Source organism: Cucumis melo, chromosome 4 (assembly GCF_025177605.1).
Source record: "Cucumis melo cultivar AY chromosome 4, USDA_Cmelo_AY_1.0, whole genome shotgun sequence".
Taxonomy (NCBI): domain Eukaryota; kingdom Viridiplantae; phylum Streptophyta; class Magnoliopsida; order Cucurbitales; family Cucurbitaceae; genus Cucumis; species Cucumis melo.
In genome coordinates, this window is record NC_066860.1 from 24,548,451 (window position 1) to 24,570,921 (window position 22,471).

Sequence of the window (22,471 nt, forward strand, 5' to 3'; positions counted from 1 at the left end):
GATCACACATTCAGATGTTTTTCCACTTCGGGTTTTAGTTCTAAATTTCTTGGACTTTGCTCTCCGGTAGCTTCTTGTTAATTTGCCAACACTTGAATCCTCGACTACACACTTCAATTCCTTCGATGGCCTTTTTGTTTCAGAAATTTCAAGAGGTAACTCTTCTTATTTTTCTTGAGAAAGCGCTGCAAAATGATTAGAAATGGCGAGAGAGAGATAGAGAATGTAGGTTAATATTTGAGTGTTAGCTTCATTCTTCATCCATATTGGTATGTTTGTATGGAGATTCTTTAGTTGTTGGAATTAAATAGTTCATCGGTTTTTGGGTTTTCTTTTTAATTGAGCTTTTTTTTTTTTTTTTTTTAATTTCTGCTTTTGCGCTTTCGATGCGAGACTGTTTGAATTTAGTTCAGAGGTTGAAATTCTTGTATTCTGAGTATGTTCTTTTGATTGTAGTATCAATCCACGGTATACAGCTTCAAAATAATGATACAAGTAGTAAACTTGATGGAAATTTGTTCTAGTAAAGTAAATGGATTGAATTGAGGATTTTGTGAGACCTGGCAATTGAACTAGTAGAGTTTCAACTTTCAGATTGATAGGGCGCTTCTCCACCATGTGGTTTATAAAAACTTATGTATCCATGAGTAACTAGAAGGGTTTTGAGGAGTTCTTTGTTTCTACACTACGTGGTTGTCACATTTCTAATCCTAAAATGACTGAGACCTTGATTTCTGAAGTAGTTCGTGGTCATGGTTGCTCCTTTGGTTCTCTTTGTTTTTTTTTTTCCCAAAAAAAGGTTTTCCAATGTGGATGTATTTGTTGATGTGCTTAAGATTGATCTTCTCTATTCTTTAAGATACTTGCAAGTTACATGCCAGGCAACCATGTCTATTTGCATCTTTTGTCTGATTTAAAGAACTAAATAGATGTCACTATATGGTATTGCTAGGTCTCCAATGGCGATTACTTATTCTAGGAGATTTAACAAGGCTAAAGACCATCGGGCAATTAGTTAGTGGAAATCGTTGTATGTTGGGGCATGGGAGTGAGGTATAGGTTTTAGAGGGCAGTAGTCTGTTAGAGGGTCGTATGTAGCCTTTATTTTTCCAAACCCGTGTGTTGGGAAGGAGAGATTACTAGGCCTCGATTGGGCAGGGTTGTTTTATGTGTCTTGTGTTGTTGAATTTTGTATCTGCTCTTAATTTCAATCAAATCGTAAAGTGACTGACCTTACTGTCTGAGATTTTCATTACCATTGTTATTCCCGTTACATACTAAAATGAATACCATAATATGCCGTGTCTGATTTTTTCAGTTTTATTTTTCTTTTTTTCCTCTACTGACGTTTGTACACTCTTACAAATTCAGGCTGTGAAGGTTCTTGCAAAAAATCCAATGTTTACAAAAAATCCATTGTTTGCAAGGGATCCAAGAAAACTACAATTTGAAGCAGATATGAACCGTTTGTTCCTTTTCACCAGGTCATTTTAACTTTCTATTGTATCATATGAAATTCAGTTTTTTTTAAAAAAATTTATTTAAGGAAACAGAATTTTTCATTGATGGAACGAAAAGAGTCTAAAATTCAGTTCCTTTGCTCCGAACTTTTGTGTGTGGCTGAATTCTCTGTCCATGGAAATTCATGTCCATTATTAGATTCTCCACAGGCCCATTTTCTCCCTGACAGTTCTTTTAGTGCTAATCATGCTCATTTGTATTCTACTGGAATATGAATCAAGATTATTAGTATCTAAATATTTTATCCTGACTGCAGTACTTCCGCTTTGGACGCCATAAAAAACATTTGTGTGTTTTAATATATAAAAAAAAATGTCTACCTAAACCGGGGTTCTTTTAATGTAAATTACAATGTCATCAATTTATCTGATTATACCATTGCCCAGCACCCGTATCCTATCAATTTGTCCCCTATCATTGCATTCGCTAACTGGGGTCCGGATGAAGGTCCCTTTGTTAGGTATAAATCCTTTCTAGTTTTCATCACTCTTCACAGCGGGTAAGAAAAACGATAGCAGCACTTTCATAATGTGGCCTGCTCAAACTTATACTCTGAAAACTGGAAAGTTTATTTTCATCTTCATTAGTATTCATCTCATAAAGAAAAATAAATAAATAATAGAAATCTTCAAAGCAGTAGAGATCTTAGAGTGATGTTTGGTCCCTTTTTAGATTCTGCGTTTCTCTTAGTCTTTGGGCTTTCAGTGACCAGATCTTTTGCTCACTCTGTTTTATTTTATTGGATTTGAGCGCCTTTTTGTAGTTTGTTGTCTGGCTCTTCCTTTTGTGTTTTCCCATTGTACTATTTCATTTTTTTCTTAATTAAAAGTTCGGTTTATCATATATATATGTGTGTATGTGAAAGGTATTCATCTCATAAATTTTGAACTTCCAGCTATAAGCGTTTGGGAATGAATGCTACTGAGGCTGATGCAGAGGAGATTATTGACATGGCCACTAAAGCTTCTTTTGCTGACCAACAAAAGCAAGTACAAGAGAACATCCATTCGCAGGTTCAAAGTTTTTGCATGCATATGGATGAAATTCTTCTTCCAGATGAACCTGCAGAATCCCCAGAAAAATCCAAGGATGCTGTTCGAAAAAGTGGTCTTAGTTTTGCTGTTGGCAGAACTAGTCCGCCTACTGACATGGCTGGTTAGATTCTCTTGCTCTAACCAATTTCTGGAAGGCTCTCTCAAATGTTTATTCTTTACCATGGACTAATCATTAGTTGTTGAAGTAATCGGATTTCCCAGATATAAGCAAGGTCTTCTTACAATTTGCCTTCCCCCAAAAACTTGGTTTACCTTTTCCAGCGTCAATCCATGTAAATGATATCTAAGTTGCCGGCTTCACATTTTGAATTGTGCATGGTGCTGAAGAAGTCGATAAGTTTTCATTATGCCATTTTAAATTGTGCATATTCCAACCTGTTCCAGTGACCCAGGTGGATGATCTATCACCCTCTTGGCTGGTGAGCTGGGAAATCCATTTAGCTTCTAGTCTTAATACCCTAAGTGAATATGCCCTAGGTGCTAATAGGATTTCTTACCTCACCATCCAAGAGGGTAATAGATCATCCGCCCAAAGAAATTGAAGTCGCCGATATGTCAGTACCCCAAAACTAGTTGTTTCACGGTTTTCTTTCCATAACAATTTTTAACCTTGTTTCCTATCCAAAAAAGTAAAAAGTAGAACTATCCACTAGTTTTATTTACTAGAAAAGAACTACTTACTGGTTCTAATCTCGGTAATGGACTGCTTGTGAGAATAATCAAATGTTAAGCAAAGTAGTTTTCTTTTTTTTTTTCTTTTTGAACAGTTAACGAAATGTGTTTCAAATCAGATTTAGAAAAACTCAACTTCCAGCAGCTTTTTTGAATATCTTCTTTTGGTTAACTAAAGCTTCTTTAGGTAAATATCTTTTGTGCTTTCACACTTGTGATGACTACTGGTTACTGATGTATTCACAGCACAGATACTATCCCAACAACAAGGCCATTGGGACGTTCCGAACTTTCTCAGAAGTTAAAGGATGAAATTGGCTACACTCTTGATATCAAGCCATCTCAAATCCCTCACAAGGATGCTGGACAAGGTCTTTTCATAGATGGTGAAGCTGATGTCGGGTCTATTATAGCAATATACCCAGGCGTTGTATATTCCCCTGCTCATTATCAGTACATTCCTGGATATCCAAGAGTTGGTGCTCAGAACCCTTATCTGATAACGAGGTACGACGGAACTGTAATCAATTCCCAACCCTGGGGTTTGGGTGCTGATACCCGCGAGGTATGGTATGGCTTGACTGTACCCGGTAGTAACCCAACCAAACAAGGCGGCGAGAAATCAGATCGTCTTTGGCGAATGCTGAGCAAACCATTAGAAGCCAAAAGAGTGCAGCATGGTGGTGATGCTATAGAACGAAGAAACCCTCTAGCTTTTGCTCATTTTGCCAACCACCCGGCTAAGGATATGGTTCCAAATGTCATGCTTTGCCCTTACGATTTCCCCTTGACAGAGAAGGACATGAGAGTTTATATTCCAAATGTATCATTTGCAAATGAGGAAGTGAGCATGAAGAGGTTTGGTAGCTTTTGGTTCAAGTCTGGACGTTCGAGAATCAACGGGTTGGATACTCCCATTTTGAAAACAATTGTTCTGGTTGCAACTCGAGCACTCTGCAATGAAGAAGTGCTCTTAAATTACAGACTGAGCAACCTCAAGCGTCGGCCATCGTGGTATACTCCTGTTGATGAAGAGGAAGATAGGAGGAGATGGAGTTGACTCGTCTTGTCAAAGGTTAACACCATTGTTCTGATTTTGTTGGCCAGTTCAGATAATCCTTTCAATAACACCGTATTATTTTAGTGATTTTCTCAGAAGATGGTGATGACTCATGTACGAGAATAAGGCTGACTAAAAGAGTATACATCTTAAATCTTCGAAAGATTGTTCTGAGTTTCCATGAGTTGAATAGAATTGTTTTGCAATGAAACATTGGTTTTCTGCTTAGAAATCTGCCTTATCACTTCTTCTGTGATCTTCAAAAAAATTCTCTGAGTTCGTGTTTTCAAACTAATTGAGATCAAGTCTTCAACTAGTGCAACTCGTGGATGCTGAGTAGTTGTATAAAAATATTGTTGGTAGAAGTTCAGCAAACTAATCCATCTGAAATCGACTCTTCTAGTGTTTGATTTAGCTTGTAAATGTAAGTCTCTACATTTCTTACGAGACTTTTTTTTTTTTTCAAGGTAACTCATAAAATTTTCCATCTTTTAATTAATGTTCAATCTTCAGTGACCAATCATAACTCGAATTCACCCCTTCCAAGTTTTGTATGCTACTTAGTTATCAACCCTTAGCCAATTTATGATGGTTAAAATGAGTCACGGTTAAAATGGACTCAAATGATAAAGTATTTATTTTCTAGTGATATTAAATATTAATTTTCGGTTTAGCCGGATCAACTCTGGAAAATTTGCATACTTTCCATTGGATCGATGACTTTTGAAGTTCTATATACCTTTTTTTTTTTTTTTCCATTTTCTCTCTGTGTCACAGATTTGATAAAACCAAACTCCCAAAAATAATGATCAAGATATTTGAATTTTTCAAGTACATCGAGGTTTTTTTTTTCTTTATGTATACTTGAATAAAAAGAATTCTCAAACTAACTTTTTTCAAATTGAAAAAAATGATAACACAGCAATATTGAACGCACGCAGATAAGGGGAAAATTTGTAATGATTATTTGGGGGAAGCCAAGATAGTCTGAATGTTTTCTGTTCTAATTTACACAACCAACGAAGGAAACAAAGAAGTGGGGGAAAAATCATATTTAAAATACAACAAACTTCATCACAAACGATGAATAAAACTCCTACTCAATTGAAGATTTGGATATGAAGCCTTGATCTTCTCTCTCTGCCCTTATCCTAAAATCCTATGTTAAACTAACTAGCTATCAAAAAAACCGGGACCTGCTCGAGAAAGAAGCTCCTGGCCAGCATCCTTTCCCATCGCAATCATATCATCAATGGCGTATGGACCTCGTCGAGAAGTTTCAAGAACTGAAATGAATAGGGAAGAAACAAGGTTAAGGATCAAAAGATGCAGAGAATCAACTGTCTTATCAATGGAGAGAAGAAGCTAACGAAAATAAGGGTAGAAGTTATTTCATATGAACATGCATGTTGATCGTAGTACCTCGAGTTCCATCTGGGGAAGCCACCAACCCTTTAAATATACAATTGCCATCTTCATCTCTGGAAGCATATCCTGCTATTGGAGTTCGGCAAGATCCATCAAGAGTCTCAAGAAAAGCTCTCTCACAAACAACAGCCAGTCTAGTTTCCTCATGGTTTAATGAGGCTAAGTAATTGGCCTGCACAATGAGAAATCAAACACCAGACATTGAGCATTTTTCCAAGCAATGAATTTTAATGGTATAAGCCTATAATAGGGAGATAAGATAAGTCAGCCATTTGTGTAGAAACGATGGTTTTCTCAACAAGATAATAGTTATAATGGGCAATTGCCAGATGAGCATGGGTCATCAATTTTGGTAGCTAATGAAAACACACCATTATGTCATCGTCACTTCGACAGGCAATCCCAATAGCTCCCTGAGCAACAGCTGGAAGCATTTCATCGATTGAAAGGATCGAAGTAACATTTTCTGTCATATTTAAACGCCGAAGTCCAGCTAGAGCCAACAGTGTTGCTTGGACCACTCCTTCATTCAGTTTTCTCAACCTTGTTTGGACATTGCCCCGAAAATTCTCCAGCACCTAACAAATGACAACAATGCGAGAGGGAGTATTAGAATCAATCTAAAAGATTGAGATTTTAATCCTCTTCGAACATCTTTAAAATCATAGTCGTAAAAGTTCCATCAAGAGTTGGGCATTCTAGATTAAAAGAATGGACGGGTGGGAGCAGCAGGGAATCTTACAATCTCGTTGTATCATATTGACTAAGAAGGAAAAGGTTGGAATTTATTGTGAACATATACAACACAACTGCAATGGAGTTCTAAGGGTTTATAGATCAACCAATTTAGAACGAAATCCAAAGAGACATTCTTTCTATCATAGTTTCTAGAAACTTAATTCACACATCAGTCACTACGATCAACAACCTATTAACTCTCGTAGCAAAAGTAGAACACGGCATACTTACTTTGAGGGATGGATATCTATTCAGTAGCTGAGACTTTCTTCTCAGTGAAGCTGTACCAATCATGCTTCCAGCTGGAAGCTCAGCAAGTGAACTTGCACTCAGAGAAATGAATGCGTCGCGGACATCCTCCCTCGGAAGATTACATGGGAGGATGGTTTTTTCGGGTAAGTAAGTTGGTACATCTTTCATTGAGTGAACAGCAATGTCTATGTCACCATTAATAAGTGCATCATCGATCTCTTTAGTAAATAAGCCTTTCCCACCAATATCTGCAAGTGGCTGAGATAGTATTTTGTCACCAGTTGTTTTGATTACAACAATCTGAATGGCCCCATCTTCGGCCAGCTCGGGATGGGAAGCCATGAGTTTGTCTCTCGTCTCATGAGCCTGGGCAAGAGCTAATGGGCTGTCCTACACACAGAAAATTATATATGACACAGAAGAAGATAAAGCAACCCAAAACAAGATTTAGATCAAACAAGCATATAGAAAATGAAGTAGACTATGTTTATCGGCATAGTTCCCAGTTTCAATAAGAAAATTAAATGTCCCCCTAACTCCTACTAGAATAAACCTTTTTTTTTTTTTTACTTTCTATTTTCTTTTAGACAAAATGAAATAATACAATGAAGTAAAAAAAAACCAAGCCTACAAAAGAGGGGACCCTCTAGGAAAAAGGAGCAATCAAGCAAAATACTACCTATACAGTCACAAAAAACAACTCGGACTTAAAGCCCAGGAGAAACATGAAACTTATAAAATGAAGAAACGTGAAAACTTTGAATTCGAACCCCCTCTTAGACTTACTCTTCTTATGAAGAACTCGTTCTACTCTAACAGCAGCAAATTGGATCCTAAAATTGATGGCATGAGCAACATGAGTACTTCATTCGAATTTAATCAATTCAGAAGTCAAGCACACGAGAGTAAGGAAGGAAGTTCTCCACAATTGTTAGTTCTCAGGAATCTATTACTTTCTTTAATTTTGTTAATTTTCCACCCTTTCGTGTTCTTCATGGTCTGATTTACAAGCACACAAAAAATACCAACTTCCATACTACTTCATTTGGACAAAAGTCAACATACAAGTTTTGAAAGATTCAAGTACAAACATGAGAAACCTACTGAACTTTCTCACAATTCTACAATACAGCAAAATTAAATCCCAGTTGAAAGACACAAATTGAACTGATCCAAACCCTTCAACAATAACTCAATCCCCCACATTATCAAACTCAAATCAGCCAGAAACTCAAAATTAGAAACTAAAGACAACCCAAAACCATAAACCAAAAGAGAATCTAAAAAAGACCCACAAAACAAAAAAGTTACCTTCCTCTGGTGCCAATTCTGACAAGAGCAACCTTGGTCTTCTCTACCTGCTGCTCCACAGCAACAGAAGCTCTTATGAGACCAACCCCATGAAACTTCTTGGCGCCATTAGAGAAAGCCGGAGGTTTAAGGGAAAGTGAAGAGAACCCAAGAAGAGAAAGGGAACCAACATTACAAGGGCGAGGCATTGGAGAGTGGCTTACAGAAGGGGAAGATAAAACACCCATTTGAGCGAGTGTTTATTTGAGATTGAGAGAGATGAGAAGAAGAAGAAGAAGAAGAAGAAGAAAGAAAGAAAAAGGGGGAAATGGGTTAGCTTAGAAGGGATTGTTTTTGATGACCCAACAGGGCAAATGTCTGCATTTGCGTTGGCGGATAGGATTCTCATCCATTTCAGTTCGATTTGCAAAAACAACAAACAAAAAAAAAAGGGGGGGGTCTTTACTGTCCGGTTCGGAGACGGTTTGATCTGTTCATATTTGGGGCTCGATTGACTTTAGATTTTTGCTGACTTTTCAAATAGGGTTCCCAAAATTCAATTGTGGGTTTTGGAGAAAATGATGAAGTTTTTTTTTTCTTTTTTTTTTTTTATTTAATTAAATCAACTTTTAAAACAAAATAAGATCAAACTTTCTTTTTTTAAAAAATAATATCATTTAATTTAATCTCGAATTAAATTCATTTTTTTCATTGTAAAACAAGATAAAAATGAATAAAAATTCCATCCTCAAATTAAATTTAAAATTCAAACACTACATAACTTCTAGTAGGTGTGTATATAATGTAATATCACAAGTCACACTTCTAATTCCATCTTGTTTGAAGGATTGCGAGTGGAAACTCTCAACCAACAACCACAACACTCAATGATCCTCTTTGCATTGATGAAGAAAAAGAAACAAAGTCAAATAGAAGAGAATGGATGTTGGTTGCAAATTCAATAGAGATGGAAGTCTTATCCATACATACAAGATGATGCAAACTTGCAATTACAAGTGAACTTTAAAGAGAATTTAAGGTGAGGTTTATACTTTATTTAAACAATGGACAAGAATTTGACGATGAAAATAACAAAGCGATGTTAATTTTCTTTTTTAGAAGAACTGGGAGTTTCGAACCCGCGCCGAAGAAGAGGAACCAAAGAAAGAATTATGAGACTGCTCTCTCAAACATTTCGTTGCCAAAAACCCCCTATTTCAAATCCACGACTACCCAAATCTTCTTCTTCCTCAACCAAGGGTCCAACACTGATCGTTAAATCGGAGGAGACGAAGCCTAAGCAATGGTGTGTTTATCTCATCATCTCCTCCAATTCCCCCATCAAAACCTATGTAGGGGTCACCCTTGACTTCGATCGACGGTAACTCCAATTTCTTCTCTTCTGTTCCTTGTTCCAACAACAGATTCCATGATTTGAGGTTGAAAAGTTATCTGTGTCATCTTCGATTAGCCTTAAAAAGCTGATAGCCTCTAGTGAATTTCATTGGCATACAAATTGGCACTTTGCAACTTTTAGATGTCCTTTATGCATAAAAGCTATACAAATATTTCTTCATGTCATAAAGTTGGGCTCTTGTACAGTTTGAAACAGCATAATGGTGAAATAAAAGGTGGTGCAAAAGCAACTCAAGCGGGACGACCCTGGATTTGTGCGTGCACAATTCATGGTTTTAAAGACCAAAGTCAAGGTATTCAATTAAATTACATACTTCTAGAATCATGCTGCAATTTGGGCTCTAATTTCAAGTGCATTGCTTGGTTTTTCGTGATTGTTGTCATTCTAGACATTATGTTGCCTTGGGCTTTTGCAAACTTGAGTTGTCTCCTAGTTTCTAGGTTGTGGCAGTGATCTTGCTAAGGAAGATAGATGACAATTCATGATGGATATGTGCCAAGTGCGATAGTATTGGGTACTTGCAGTTGAAGCATTGATGGGGCCAGAGGAGGCAAAAGATAATGTGGTGACTTGGGATTTCATTTCATGCTCCAAAAGACACAGGGAATAGAAGAAACTTTAGTTAACCTAAAATTTTAATTCATCAATTAAAGGTGGAAAATTTTCTTTATCTGTTTAAGTACCAGTATAAGATGATTCAAGGTTGAAGACACTACTCTTGTTAGTTGACAAGAAAGTGCTGCAAAACCCTGTGCCAGAATACCGAAGACATACTTTCTGGTATCTGAAACTCTCTTATCCTTGCAACTGGAAGTACTAATGAGACTGGAAATAGGCAAATACATAGAATGCAGCGTTTAAATTGTTTTGTACTCTTAACTGGCCCCCTTAAACAGCATTGGCAACAGGAGTAGGAGTTAAACATGTTTAAATTAAGGGTGCATATCTGAGTGGAAACTGACATGCTATGGCAACGCCAAGTAAGAAGATATTTAGCTTGATTGGGCCATCGTCATATAAATCCATGGAAATGGTCTCCCATATTGGGTAAAAGTGCATCAATATAGCTGCAAAAGGAGAGACAATGGTAACAAATATAATACTGTGCTAGACCTTTTAAGGGGTGTGGCCCAAGGAGTTAGGAGAGGAGATGGGAGGAGCTCCACTTCGCCCAAGGAGTTTGTAGGCTTCCTAACTAAAACCCATCAATTTTGTGTCATATTAAATCGTTGCACTATGAGTCCTAGGAGCTGACAACTCCACTCCTTATCCGAAACACCCCTTTCGTAAGTGAGTGTGAAGCATAAGAGAGTCGGGAAGGAGTGACTTGGCATTAATCGAGAACTGTATTGGTTAGGATGGATGTAACTAGTTAGTTAGACCAGCATGAGCGGTGTGACTTGCGTAGTATTTAGAAGTGAGATCAGGCCAGAGATAGGGAACTCTTGGATTCTCCCTTAGCTACACATTATTTAATATGAAACAGTTTCTATCATATAATTTTTTCTTCCCATAAGGTAGAGATCTAGAAACAAGCTCATGAACTTTCATTAATGTCTACCAAAAGGGCACAAATAAAGGCAATAGTAAACACAGATGATCAGATAATAGTTGAATTTTTTTTCCTGTTTGGGAAAGGAACTGATACATTTTGCAGGTGAAATGGTCAAGAACAGTTTCAGGGCTCCATAATTCATGCCCTAAGTTTGTGTAATGAACCAACTATGATATTTCTGATTTCCACTGCTGAGACAACTGCATGCATTAAATACTGCTGATTGGATTGACTTATTTATGCAAAGAAACAAACATATTCAATATTTTACACAGCTTGCATTCCTCTTGCTTATCCATTTGGTAATCATCAGTTCTCAAATTATATGCATGTTAAGACTCATACCTACCAAATTGGGCCTTCCATCTTTAGTGCCTTTAACATCTTTTTCCTTTAGAAATGAAACAAGTTGCAATTTTTTAATCACCATGTGTGGTATCCCATTTATCATTCGCATGGCATTGGAAGGGAAGTAGTTGGGGGTGTACTTACTTCTGTCAAGGGAAATGAAGCACCTGGGAGATTTCTAGTACTCCCCTAGTATTATACTTCCTTTGTTCATACTATAAATTGGTCTTCATAAATGTTAGTAGATCCGACCCTACTTTTAAAAAGCGTGTTGTTGTGATACACAATAAATGGAGGGAGTTTTTCGTAGTCTCATAGTAAAGAAAATTATCCCCAACTCATTGTCATCCTTTAAACAACTTTTGGTAAGAAGTAATTTGTAGTAATCACTACACAACAAAAATTGTCGAGTTTCACTTGTATCTATTGATCGTATGTTATGTGACTTAATCTTATAAATGTCTTGTTTCTGGTTGCATTTATGATTCATATTGTTGTGCTATGAACATTCTTCAAATTTCATTAAGACAATGATTTCATTTTGAAACCTTATATTAAGTTTTTCTTTGGTTCATCAACTTGACACCGAATTTCTCGTGTTTTTCAACCGAGAAATGTTCTGTAAAATCATTCCCACACCATTTCTGATGCTGTTTTTGTATCCTTTATATGCAGCTTGTGAGTTTGAATCAAAATGGAAAAAAGTTTCAAGGAAAATATCATATGAGAAGAAGGAGGATGATGTGGGAAAGCAATTAGATAATCAAACATTAAGATTACTCAAGCACAGGCAAAGAGCTTTAGGAAAAGTGAAGTGTCTGTTTGATTGCAGTCATTTTGAGTTTGATTGGAAATTAGATCCTTTCTGATTCTTTATATGGGTTGTGGTTTTTCTTTTTCTTTTACAAATATTTATATATTTATTTTCAATTCTATGAATTGAAATAATGATTGTCTATAAGATAAATATCTCATGTTTAAAATTGTGTTAAATGTAGTATATATGATTGTGTTTTAATTCCGAAGCAGCATTTATTTTTTAAAAGGAAGGAGACATTAGAAAAAGATGAGCTTAAAATCAACATGTAATGAATTGGCTTGGATGGATTGTAGGCCGAAGAAAATTAATGGAAGACATGTCTATAATTTATATAAATTTAAGCTAAAATAAAGTAATTGAAAGGTTGAAAAACTATTTTTTATTTTTTCAATCCAATTAGTTCAGCCATATATATAGTCAATGTTATTTTTAATATTTGAGTTTAGTTTAAAATTATAAAAACAAAAAATTCAAAAAATAAATTTAAATTAGTAAATAAAATTTTTATTATTTTCATACTTATTATTTATATTAGGTTGGTATTAATGACATTTTAATGTTTATATTTTGTGTGTGTGGATTCTAATACGATTGATGGAAATATCAAATCCATGAAAACATGGAAAAGTCAACGTACCTATTAAAATTTAATGTTATGATACTCACAAGCTAACTTCTTTTTTTAGCACAACAATGATATGGGATTGAACGTCCAATGTCAAGATACATAAATGATATTAGTATTACCGAGTTATGCTCATTTTGACACTCGCGGACTAATTTGGACACTATGTTATTACAAGTCATTATCTTAGTAGGTCTTGTATTATTCTATCAACCAATAATTACACAACTTTTTTCAAATTGCAATTATGCAACTGATCTTAGTTTGACCTATTGTTGATAGTTGAAGTCATGTTAGTAAACACCATATTATTATGGGATAATTGCTAATATAGCAATTATATTCAAAATAATTAAGTATATAGTAACATTTTAAAAAAATGTAAATATAGCAGAATATGTCAAAATCTATCAATGATAGGAGTCTATTACTGATAAATCATGTAACAAATGTTGGTCTATCACTGATAAACCATAAGAGTCTATCAACGATAAAAGTCTATCACTGATAGACTTTGCTATATTTGTAATTTTTTAAAAATAATACTACATAGTTAATAATTATTCTAAAAATTGCTACCCACTGTAATTACCCTATTAGGGATTATTATTAGTGTAATATTCCAAACAGTATTATTGAAATAGTACTATTAACTAAAAATGACATAAAAAATTTATAATACATCAAAAATAATTAACAAATTTACTTTTAGAACACTATTTCTTTGAAACTCAAACATACCTAATTCGTATGAGTAGTGAGTTTTTCTTTTACCTAAAAATTTTAGCCTTCGTATAACAGGGAATATAAATAATTATGCTAGTTTAGGTCATATATAAATAATATTTCTTTTGTTGAAGAAAAGATGTGATAAAATTAAAAAGAAATGTATTTGAAAGCTAATGTTTAAATTGTATATATATATATATATATATATATATATATATATATATATATATATATATATATATATATATATATATATATATATATATATATATATATATATATATAATGTAGTAAGAATAAAAATTTAAATTGAAAGCAAGAGATTGTTTTAGTATATATTTAAAGTATCCAGAGATATATAGTAATTCTACGGGGGAGATTTTTTCGTGCACACAAAGGTCCTTTGATGAGGACATTCAGTAGATGGTTAGAGTTTTCATCATTAATATTGGATTAGAGATAAGTACTTCTACGAACACTTAGATTTTCCATCTCGTAGTAGCTATCACGAGATAGGGGCATCACTGATGCCTAGATTTTTTGTTGTATAGCTAGTTTTACTTGAGAAATATAGCATTTATTTTGCTTTGCCTAAAACTTATTTACAAGCTTGATGACTCATTTTCTCATCATTTGTAAAGCATGATTTGTTTAGAAAGTAGTTATTCACTAGGTCTTTTAACTCACCATTTCTAAAAATATTTTCTTACTCTTTAGGAAGAGATCATGGACTCGACACCTGATTATATTTTCCTATATGTTGGAGTTTTAGTTGTTATTTCAATATATCTTATTTTCATTCCTACATTTTGGAATTTGGTTTAAATATGGGTTTATACACCGTACTTTTAACTTTAGATTAGAAAAAGGTGGTAGGGGAGGAGGTGTGAGAAGGAGGGTAACAAAGGAGATTGTGAGCTAAAGAAATGAGAGAGAGGAAAGTAGAAAATGTAGAGCGGAGGTGGGCATCCGACGGAGAGAAGTGGTGGAAGATGTTAGGGTATTGGATGTGGCAGATGAGGAAAGGTGAGGTTTTCTTTTATTTATTATTTTTATTATTTATTACCCTTTAATTAATTTCCATATCACACCAATAAAATATTATAAATATTTTTCTCCCAAACCAAAAAAATATTAACTAAAGGATCTATCGAACTTTTATTTTTTAAAGAGACCAAGAATACAATTTTGAAAAACGAGATCTAAATACACTTATGATTGAAAACATAAGATCGAAAAAGTTTTTCTTTTTTTTTTCTGATAATATTTAATACCCATTTCTTCGCTAAAAACAATAGTTAATTTCAAATAAAAACATTAAAGTTAAAAAATAAATTAGAAAAAAGCCAATGACATAGAAGAAATGGCAAAATTGAGAAGAAAAAAATTCTTATAGTATAGATAAATAAAATATTAAAAGGGTTACCATTTTGTAATTCATTTCATTGTAAAACGGCAATGCCAACTCATACCTCATGGATCACATGATCATGCAACGTTTATTCACTCAATATATTCTTTTTAAATTTGTCTTTTTTTTATAAAGAAAAAGATGTTCTATCTTAATTTACAACAATTAAAAGAATGAAAAATCAAATTCTGTTGATTTACTTATATTATTGTTAATATCTAAAAGTATTAATTTAGATATGTTTTGAATAATTCTAATATTGTGTAGTCTCTAGTTTGTTAGTTTGTTTCCTTTAATAATTCCCCCAAGCTTGGTTTATATAGCACAATGATATCTAAAATTATAGATTAACTATTAGACAACATCATGTCATGATTATTAGGTACAATTTAAAAAAATTAGAAGATTTAAAGACCATAATATTTAAAGATATATGAAGCACAATATTAAAGGGATTAAATGGTAATCTGAAAAGAAGAAAGAAGAAAGAAGAAAGAAGAAAGAAGAAAGAAGAAGAGGAATTAAATGAGGTAATGATGAATTAAAGAGATTACAAACATGTTGGTTGTTTGATGATGTATGATATCAGTATAACTCATTAATGAATAGGAGATGTAATTTGAGAGGGGGAAAGTAGGATCCGCTCCCCCTCATGGAAACGAGACCATGATCATGTAAGGGAGAAAAGTAGTACCAATGAGTATGAAGTATGAACAAAAAATGCAATGATTTAGATGTTTTAATATCACAGTTATTGAAATCAATTTTAGTAATTTGAGGTATTTTTATTTGAAAAGAAATGAAATAGAATCGATGAAAAGGACCGTAATATCCTTCAGAAACGCACCCATTGCCGCGTACTCTTCAAGCATTCTAACGTCCATTTTAGCCCTAATACACTGCGGGAAAAACAGCCAACTTCCCGTTCCCATCACAAACCCTATCGTTAAACCTATTCTTACAGCTCGCGGCGCCCGGTACCTCCCACCGGCCCCTAACTTCACCGCCCTCTCCGCCACCACACAAACTCCATGTACCACAAAGAAGCAACTCACCTCCCAAGTCGGCGCCATTCTTCCCATATAGAAATAGATCAATTCGTGCATAAGACCGGAGACTCCAAATGTCGCCATCACCGCCACCATTGACGCCCGTCTCCTCCCGATGATGCCGACGGTTAGATTCCGGCATGGATCGTAAACGGCGAGTCGAAGGATTCTAGAGGTCATTAGATTCCATCGTCGTCCCCAAAAATCCTGTAACGAATCAGAGAGATAGGGCTCGTTGAAATAGGGCAATAACTCGACTCCGAGAACTTTTTTGGCTAGGGCGGCGGTGGTGCCGATGAGGAATTCGAGGAAGAAGTAGATTAGGAGGCAGTAGAAGAGGAGAACTGCGTTTTGATGGAAGTGATTTTTGAAATTGATGGCGAGGATTGTGAGGATTAGGAATCCTAATTTTGCGGAAGGGGGGAGAAGGGAATGATGTGGGGGGGATTTGTGGTCGGGGATTTCGATTGGGAGGGAGCCGACGGCGAGGAAGCGTGGGAGGGAGGAGGAGGTGGCGGCGGAGCAGAGAGGGCCTCTACCGAAGGCAAAGAGGAGGAGCTTGAAACTGCCGAGCCAACCAATGAAGAAGCCGATGGGGCCTTGGAAATGGATGGTATGGAATTGGAGAGGAATGTAGAGGAAGAGGAAGAAGAAGGGGAGAACTAAGAGGAATTTGAGGAAGCCATTTGGGATTGAGTTTCTGATTGAGAAACAGATAGAGAGAGATGTTGAAACTAAGAACAGAGTTTGAAGGAGGCTATGAATCTCAGCGGCCATTGTTAAAAGAGAAAGAAGAATGATGAATGAGATTAAGAAGAGTTCAAAAATGGCGGAACGTATGAGGTTTGTGTTTGTGCTCTTTCTCCTTTGTTCTTGCACTTTCTTTGCTGTCCCTCTTTTTAAGGCATGCAGGCTTTGCTTTTTTTCACCCTAAAATCTTTTGCTAAATACCCAAATCTTTTCTTTTGGGCTTCAACGCAATAGAATGGCAATTGCAAATTATAGAAATAGCAGAATAAGGTGAAATTATACAATTCCATATAATTAGAATTAATTGAACGGTGTTGTTGTAGCTAATTTTTTAAAAACCGAATCCTTTGATATTCCTGAAATGTTTCCTACCTAAATTTCGAGGGCTTCTAATTGTAAATAGTTTTATTGTAGCAAAAGCATAATAATGAATGTGGAATCGGCTTCAATTTTAAATGAGTTGAGTGGATTATCAACGTTTCAAGTAAATGGATTGAGTGAGCTATCACCGTTTCTAAGCATATTAAAAGGATGGTAAAGTTGTCAACTTATAACCATTGTTTTCCTATAATAAGACTATTTAGAACTCTGTTGATTAGAATAACCCATTTGACCTGTTTCTGGTGGAGAAATTTTGGGAGTAAAAATGACAGAAATGTTTGCTTAAATATTTGAAACATAACCCATAGTATGAATTAAGGTATTTCATTTTCCCCTTCTCATTCAAAGTTTAATATTCTGTCCTTATTAGGTCATCTCTCTACTGCTTTCAATTTCAAGCCATACATAAAATCCTCTCACAAAGCCAGCTTTTACTTTTTTGGAAACTACCAAAACATGACATCAGCCTCCAACAAACTTCTATAAATGGAAGGTCTTTTTATATGTTTGTTTGAACAATAATTAATATTACAATTTAGATGTTAAGAAAATTTTACCTTACGGCTTATTAATTTTATTTTATTTATCTTCGGCTTCAAATTGGAGCTGCTTTGAAGAATTATAAATCTAAGAAAGAGAAAAACTTATGCTTATGGTAAGGTTAAAGAGAGATCAGAGAGTTAGAATTGCTGTGCACAAAGCCTTTCGGATAATATTCCCATACAACTAATAGTTTCAAAGACAAGCATAGGAAATCAAGGAAGGTGAGAATTTTAGGGTCATTTGTCTTGCAAACATTCAAGATTTTCCCAAAATGGGCATCGGAATTACAATGGTGGTTGTTTCATAATAACCTACCTCATCCTCGTCTTCCTCCCACTTCGATATATATAATTATAATTATAATTATAATTCTGTGTAAAGATAATTAATTATATTTCATTTTTTATTTGAAATGTATACTTTTTTATTAAGTAAATATTAATATATATTGTTGTAATATTTAGAAAATTATGAACCCTAAACTTTAGCTATATATTTATCACATATGAATAGACAACCTTAGAAGCGGTTCTATTATACAACATCATTAACACTTAGAACAGCTCAACTTTACTTGTATGTATATCTTTCTTTAGCAAATGCTTTTCATGAGTTCTAATAAAAAATTTAATACAGTTAGTTTAACATAGGTTCAATTGTATAGTTTATATAGAATTTAACTATTTGTTAACTCTATCAAAGTGAATTAAACACCACAATAATAATGACATTTGTTGAAATTAGTAGGAACATTGGTGTTGTTTAAAAGATAAATATATATCTATCATGTTTTAAATTGTGTTAAAAGTAGTAAATATTTATGATTTAATTTGTTTAATTTCTTAAAAAGCCAAAAAAAAAAAAAAATTCAAGTGGAGGTGAAAAAGATGAGCTAATTAAGCCTATAAAATATGTAACAAGTTGTAGATCGCACACATTTATGACTATCTATCAAGATGAAGCTTTATCCTTTTAGATTGAGACCGATTCATTGATTATATTTGAAAGCTTGATCGTCATGTATGATTTACATTCACTATAAAAATAATAATAAAATCTTTGACGATGTTATATCATAATAGCAAAATTTGAGCATAGTTCAATTTTATTAAATATGTTTATCAACTTCGATCTCTTAATCTAAAAGTTAAAAAAAAAAATGTTATATCATAATACTATAGATCAATGTGAGCCTATTAGAAAAGTGAAAACTTTAAATAAATTATTCTATGTTTTTTTTTTCATTTTGACAAAATGTTAGAGAAAATTATGACTTTTTTTGTTTTAAAATTCGTTATAATAGTCGAGTTCAAGTTTTTGAAGTCTTATAGTTATTATCACAAGATTGTTCTGATATAAACCGACTTAACATCAAATTATTAATTAGTTTTACTTAATAATTATGTATAATTATAATATTTTTCAGTTTTATTTATTTTTTTTTAATTTTAGTTTGTTTAAGGAATTTTCTTTTATAATGGTACCCTAAGCAATCACCTAAAGTCTTATTCATACACATAACACATGTCAATATTTTACCCATTCAATTAATGTAGAAAACTAATTATTTAATTATACAAATTTATTAATTTACATGAGCAGAAATAAAATATAAAATAATTTCAAATTTTGATGTTCCCTGATTTCTTTGTTATACCATCCTTGACTCATCGATAGTCGATGCCAACCCATTATAATATTCCTCGTGAATCATGATGATACAATTTTATTAATCTTATAATCTAAGTAAATATTATATTAATTAAAAAATTTGTTTAAAATATATTCAAAGTTATAGATATATATATTTCTTTTCAACTCAATAATAACGTAAGTGATGAGTAAAAATCCTAACTTTGAAACAATAATTGGTATTTTATCTATTAAAATATGACATACTTATTAAATCAAAAACTTTATACTAATTAAACATGTAATTTCAAGTTTATGATATGCTATTAATAATAATTATCAAACAATATCCAAAGAAAAAACACAAAGTGCATCAAAAGCAATAATGTAATCTTGGTAAGTCTAAGTTATGGGACCAAATTAAACAATTAAGAGAAGATATCATAATACATGAGGTTTAGTAACACCAATCCATGTAAGATAAGAGAAAAATCACATATATCAACTAATGACATAACACCTCATTAACTGGATGGATCTTTAGATGGAATAAATGTGGCGATGCATTCCAAAAATCTTTGTTAGTGTCAATTTATTCATTTCATATGAAATTGTAAGAGAAATTTAAACGGTGTGATGAGCTGTACCGTCACATTCTTCACAAACGCCCACAAGGCTGCGTGTTCTTCAAACATTCTTACCTCCGGTTTTAACCTAAAAAACTGCGGGAAGAAAAGCCAAGAACTCGTCGTCATCACAAACCACCATGTAAACCCCGTCGATACAATTCTCGGCACCCGGAACCTACCCCCGACCGCTGACTTCATCGCCATCTCCGCCGAAAGACTTACTCCATGTAATAAAAAGAAGCAAGTCACCTCCCAAGTTGGCGCCACTCTTCCCATATAGAAATAAATCAGTTCGTGCATCAAACCGGAGACTGCAAATGTTGCCGTCATCGCCACTATCGCCGACGGTTTCTTCCCGACGATGCCGATAGTGAGTTTCCGGCACGGATCGTAAACGGCGAGGCGGAGGATTCTAGAAGCCATTAAATTCCATCGCTTACCCCAAAAATCCTGTAACGAAGCGGAGAGATAGGGCTCGTCGAAATACGGCAATAATTCGACTCCGAGCGTCGCCTTCACGAAGGCGGCGGCGCCACCGATGAGAATTTCGAGGAGGAAGTAAATTAAGAAACAGAAGGCGATCAGATATAGGTTTGGATGTAAGTAAGTTCTGAAATAGACGGCGACAAATGTGAGAATTAGAAGCCCTAATTTTATAAAGTAGGTGTGGGGAAGAATTGGATTAGGATCGGAGGGGTTGGTGTCCTGGGGGATCTCGATTGGGAGGGAGCCGATGGCGAGGAAGCGGCGGAGGGAGGAGGAGGCGGCAGGGGAAGAGAGAGGGCCTTTACCGAAGGCAAAGAGGAGGAGCTTGAAACTGGCGAGCCAACCGATGAAGAAGCCGAAGAGGCCTTGTAAATGGAGGGTTTGGAATTGGAGAGGAAGGTAGAGGAAGAGGAAGAAGAAGGGGAGAAGAAAGAGGAATTTGGGGAAGCCATTTGGGATTGAGTTTCTAATTGAGAAACAGAAAGAGAGAGATGAAGAAACTAAGAAGAGAGTTTGAAGGAAAATTCGAATCTCTGCCGCCGCCATTAATGGAGAAATTAACTCAAAGGTATTATGATGAGGTTTAATTTGTGTTGTTTCTTTGTTCTATTTAATGAGCGATGTTGACGAAGATTTAATATATGGATTCTTTATGATTGCGACAATCGGAAGAATATGTAATTATATATATATTTGTTTGTAATTCAAATTCTAATAATTATTAAACTATTTTTCAAATGGGGTTTTCAAGTGGGATGAATTATTAGGGAATTGTTGTAAATAATAATAGCACCAGAAAATGGAGGACAAGTCTCGTATGGAGACTTTAATTTTTTAGATTATTATATTATGAAGGTGTGTTAGAATAATGTATTTGTATGAATTTATTTTATTAGGAAGATTTTGCTAAGTAATTTGATTAAAATTAAAATAGCTCTAGAAGGGGGGATGTGTTGAAAAAGGGAGAAAAAGACTTAAATGAAGGATAGGGCTAAGTTCGTCATTCCTTTGTCACTTTAATTAGTTTTATGAGGATGTTAGGGTAAGTTAATTAGTTATAAGCTGATCTGATGATGGTAATTAAGCATGGGATCTTCTCCAAAGTGTATCAAAACACTAAAGGAACCACACCATACCATACCACAAAGTTATAGCCTCCTTTTCTTACCTTCTTTGGATGCAAATTCATAAATGTATTCTTTTTTTATTTCAACAAATCACTCTCTCCTTTGTAATCTCAACTTTTGTTTTTTTTTTGTTATTTTTCCATAAATTAGGTGGAAAAGAAGAAGGTTAGGTGAAAAGTATAAAATTCTACATATTTATATTCCATTTATTATAATTTTTGTTTGTTAATCCATTGTTGTTACCTATAGAAATTTTGAATTTTATATTATCTCACTTCTGAATTCCTAGGATATAAAATTTAATTTATATATGCCTTTTAAAGTTTAGTTTGACAATCAAACTTAGGTTTTCAAAATCGAAGTGATGGTGTATATTAAACGCAATAACGTAACTATTTATTATTTAATTCTATATATAAATTAATTGATTCAAATTTAAATTTATAGTCAAATTTAAGTAGGAACAAATTGTCTCAATATATATATATAATTTGTTACCTATGTCAAGAAGATTTTTGTTAAGTATCATCTATAATCAAAATAATAGATGAATCAAAAATTTACCCTTTAGTATTTTGATATTAAATAATCTAAAATATTCTCATATATTTTAGAGGTTAAAATAATTAGAATGATTTGCTTTGGAAAATTGGTTATATCATAAACTTCAGAGCGCATCAAGAAATTATATTATTTTATAATTGCTTATAATTTGTATTTGTTGTTTTTTAATCATATATTATATTTATTTTTAAACTTTTTAAGTCCCAATCCAAAATATTTCTCTCTTTTTATCCCTTATTTTAAGGATAAGGATTTTTCCACGTTGATTCCTTGTTTTTAAAATTTTGCTTTTTTCTTATGATTTTTTATATTTTAATTAATTTTAAATTTGTTTTTTTATTCTTTATCTTGCTCGAAGATGAACTAAATGATATCTTGGTATACGATAT

General features: G+C 33.9%; 5 protein-coding genes across 6 annotated transcripts; 2 read left to right on the plus strand and 3 right to left on the minus strand.

Annotated features, from left to right (window-relative positions):
- On the plus strand, positions 1-4,540 carry LOC103500346 (uncharacterized). The gene is made up of 4 exons (XM_051083141.1): positions 1-155; positions 1,372-1,484; positions 2,417-2,676; positions 3,500-4,540. Exons 1-4 carry the CDS (start codon positions 126-128, stop codon positions 4,306-4,308), a joined length of 1,212 nt encoding a protein of 403 aa, XP_050939098.1. The 5' UTR covers positions 1-125; the 3' UTR covers positions 4,309-4,540.
- Positions 4,541-5,250: 710 nt separating this feature from the next.
- On the minus strand, positions 5,251-8,528 carry LOC103500345 (porphobilinogen deaminase, chloroplastic). Its single transcript, XM_051083142.1, has 5 exons — positions 8,038-8,528; positions 6,706-7,111; positions 6,108-6,314; positions 5,731-5,908; positions 5,251-5,594 (listed from the first exon to the last, which is right to left on the minus strand). The coding sequence occupies exons 1-5, from the start codon at positions 8,262-8,264 to the stop codon at positions 5,482-5,484; spliced, it is 1,131 nt and encodes a 376-aa protein (XP_050939099.1). The 5' UTR covers positions 8,265-8,528; the 3' UTR covers positions 5,251-5,481.
- Positions 8,529-8,913: 385 nt separating this feature from the next.
- On the plus strand, positions 8,914-12,357 carry LOC103500344 (structure-specific endonuclease subunit slx1). Of its 2 annotated transcripts, XM_008463616.3 has the most exons (4): positions 8,914-9,055; positions 9,136-9,397; positions 9,619-9,725; positions 12,012-12,357. In XM_008463616.3, exons 2-4 carry the CDS (start codon positions 9,189-9,191, stop codon positions 12,203-12,205), a joined length of 510 nt encoding a protein of 169 aa, XP_008461838.2. In that variant the 5' UTR covers positions 8,914-9,055; positions 9,136-9,188; the 3' UTR covers positions 12,206-12,357. The 2 variants fall into 2 exon arrangements, with proteins under 2 accessions (XP_008461838.2, XP_050939100.1); XM_051083143.1 differs by lacking the exon at positions 8,914-9,055 and having other exon boundaries at positions 9,109-9,397.
- A 3,297-nt stretch (positions 12,358-15,654) lies between these two features.
- Positions 15,655-17,170, minus strand: LOC103500343 (acyl-CoA--sterol O-acyltransferase 1-like). Its single transcript, XM_008463614.3, has one exon. It carries the CDS (start codon positions 16,745-16,747, stop codon positions 15,707-15,709), a length of 1,041 nt encoding a protein of 346 aa, XP_008461836.2. The 5' UTR covers positions 16,748-17,170; the 3' UTR covers positions 15,655-15,706.
- Positions 17,171-19,702: 2,532 nt separating this feature from the next.
- LOC103500342 (acyl-CoA--sterol O-acyltransferase 1-like) lies at positions 19,703-21,055 on the minus strand. Its single transcript, XM_008463613.3, has one exon. The coding sequence runs from the start codon at positions 20,935-20,937 to the stop codon at positions 19,873-19,875; it is 1,065 nt and encodes a 354-aa protein (XP_008461835.1). The 5' UTR covers positions 20,938-21,055; the 3' UTR covers positions 19,703-19,872.
- Between the last annotated feature and the right edge of the window lie 1,416 nt (positions 21,056-22,471).

Excerpts from the sequence above, each read along its gene's own strand:
- LOC103500346 (XM_051083141.1), top strand. The coding sequence starts at position 126 with ATGGCCTTTTTGTTTCAGAAATTTCAAGAG. Across the intron at positions 156-1,371 it reads TGTTTCAGAAATTTCAAGAG|GCTGTGAAGGTTCTTGCAAA; the intron begins GTAACTCTTCTT and ends TTACAAATTCAG. Across the intron at positions 2,677-3,499 it reads TCCGCCTACTGACATGGCTG|ATACTATCCCAACAACAAGG; the intron begins GTTAGATTCTCT and ends TTCACAGCACAG.
- LOC103500344 (XM_008463616.3), top strand. The coding sequence starts at position 9,189 with ATGAGACTGCTCTCTCAAACATTTCGTTGCCAAAAACCCCCTATTTCA. Across the intron at positions 9,398-9,618 it reads ACCCTTGACTTCGATCGACG|TTTGAAACAGCATAATGGTG; the intron begins GTAACTCCAATT and ends GCTCTTGTACAG. Across the intron at positions 9,726-12,011 it reads TTTTAAAGACCAAAGTCAAG|CTTGTGAGTTTGAATCAAAA; the intron begins GTATTCAATTAA and ends CTTTATATGCAG.
- LOC103500343 (XM_008463614.3), bottom strand. The coding sequence starts at position 16,747 with ATGGCCGCTGAGATTCATAGCCTCCTTCAAACTCTGTTCTTAGTTTCA.
- LOC103500342 (XM_008463613.3), bottom strand. The coding sequence starts at position 20,937 with ATGGCGGCGGCAGAGATTCGAATTTTCCTTCAAACTCTCTTCTTAGTT.
- LOC103500345 (XM_051083142.1), bottom strand. The coding sequence starts at position 8,264 with ATGGGTGTTTTATCTTCCCCTTCTGTAAGCCACTCTCCAATGCCTCGC. Across the intron at positions 7,112-8,037 it reads AGAATTGGCACCAGAGGAAG|CCCATTAGCTCTTGCCCAGG; the intron begins GTAACTTTTTTG and ends TGTGTAGGACAG. Across the intron at positions 5,595-5,730 it reads TTCCCCAGATGGAACTCGAG|TTCTTGAAACTTCTCGACGA; the intron begins GTACTACGATCA and ends TATTCATTTCAG.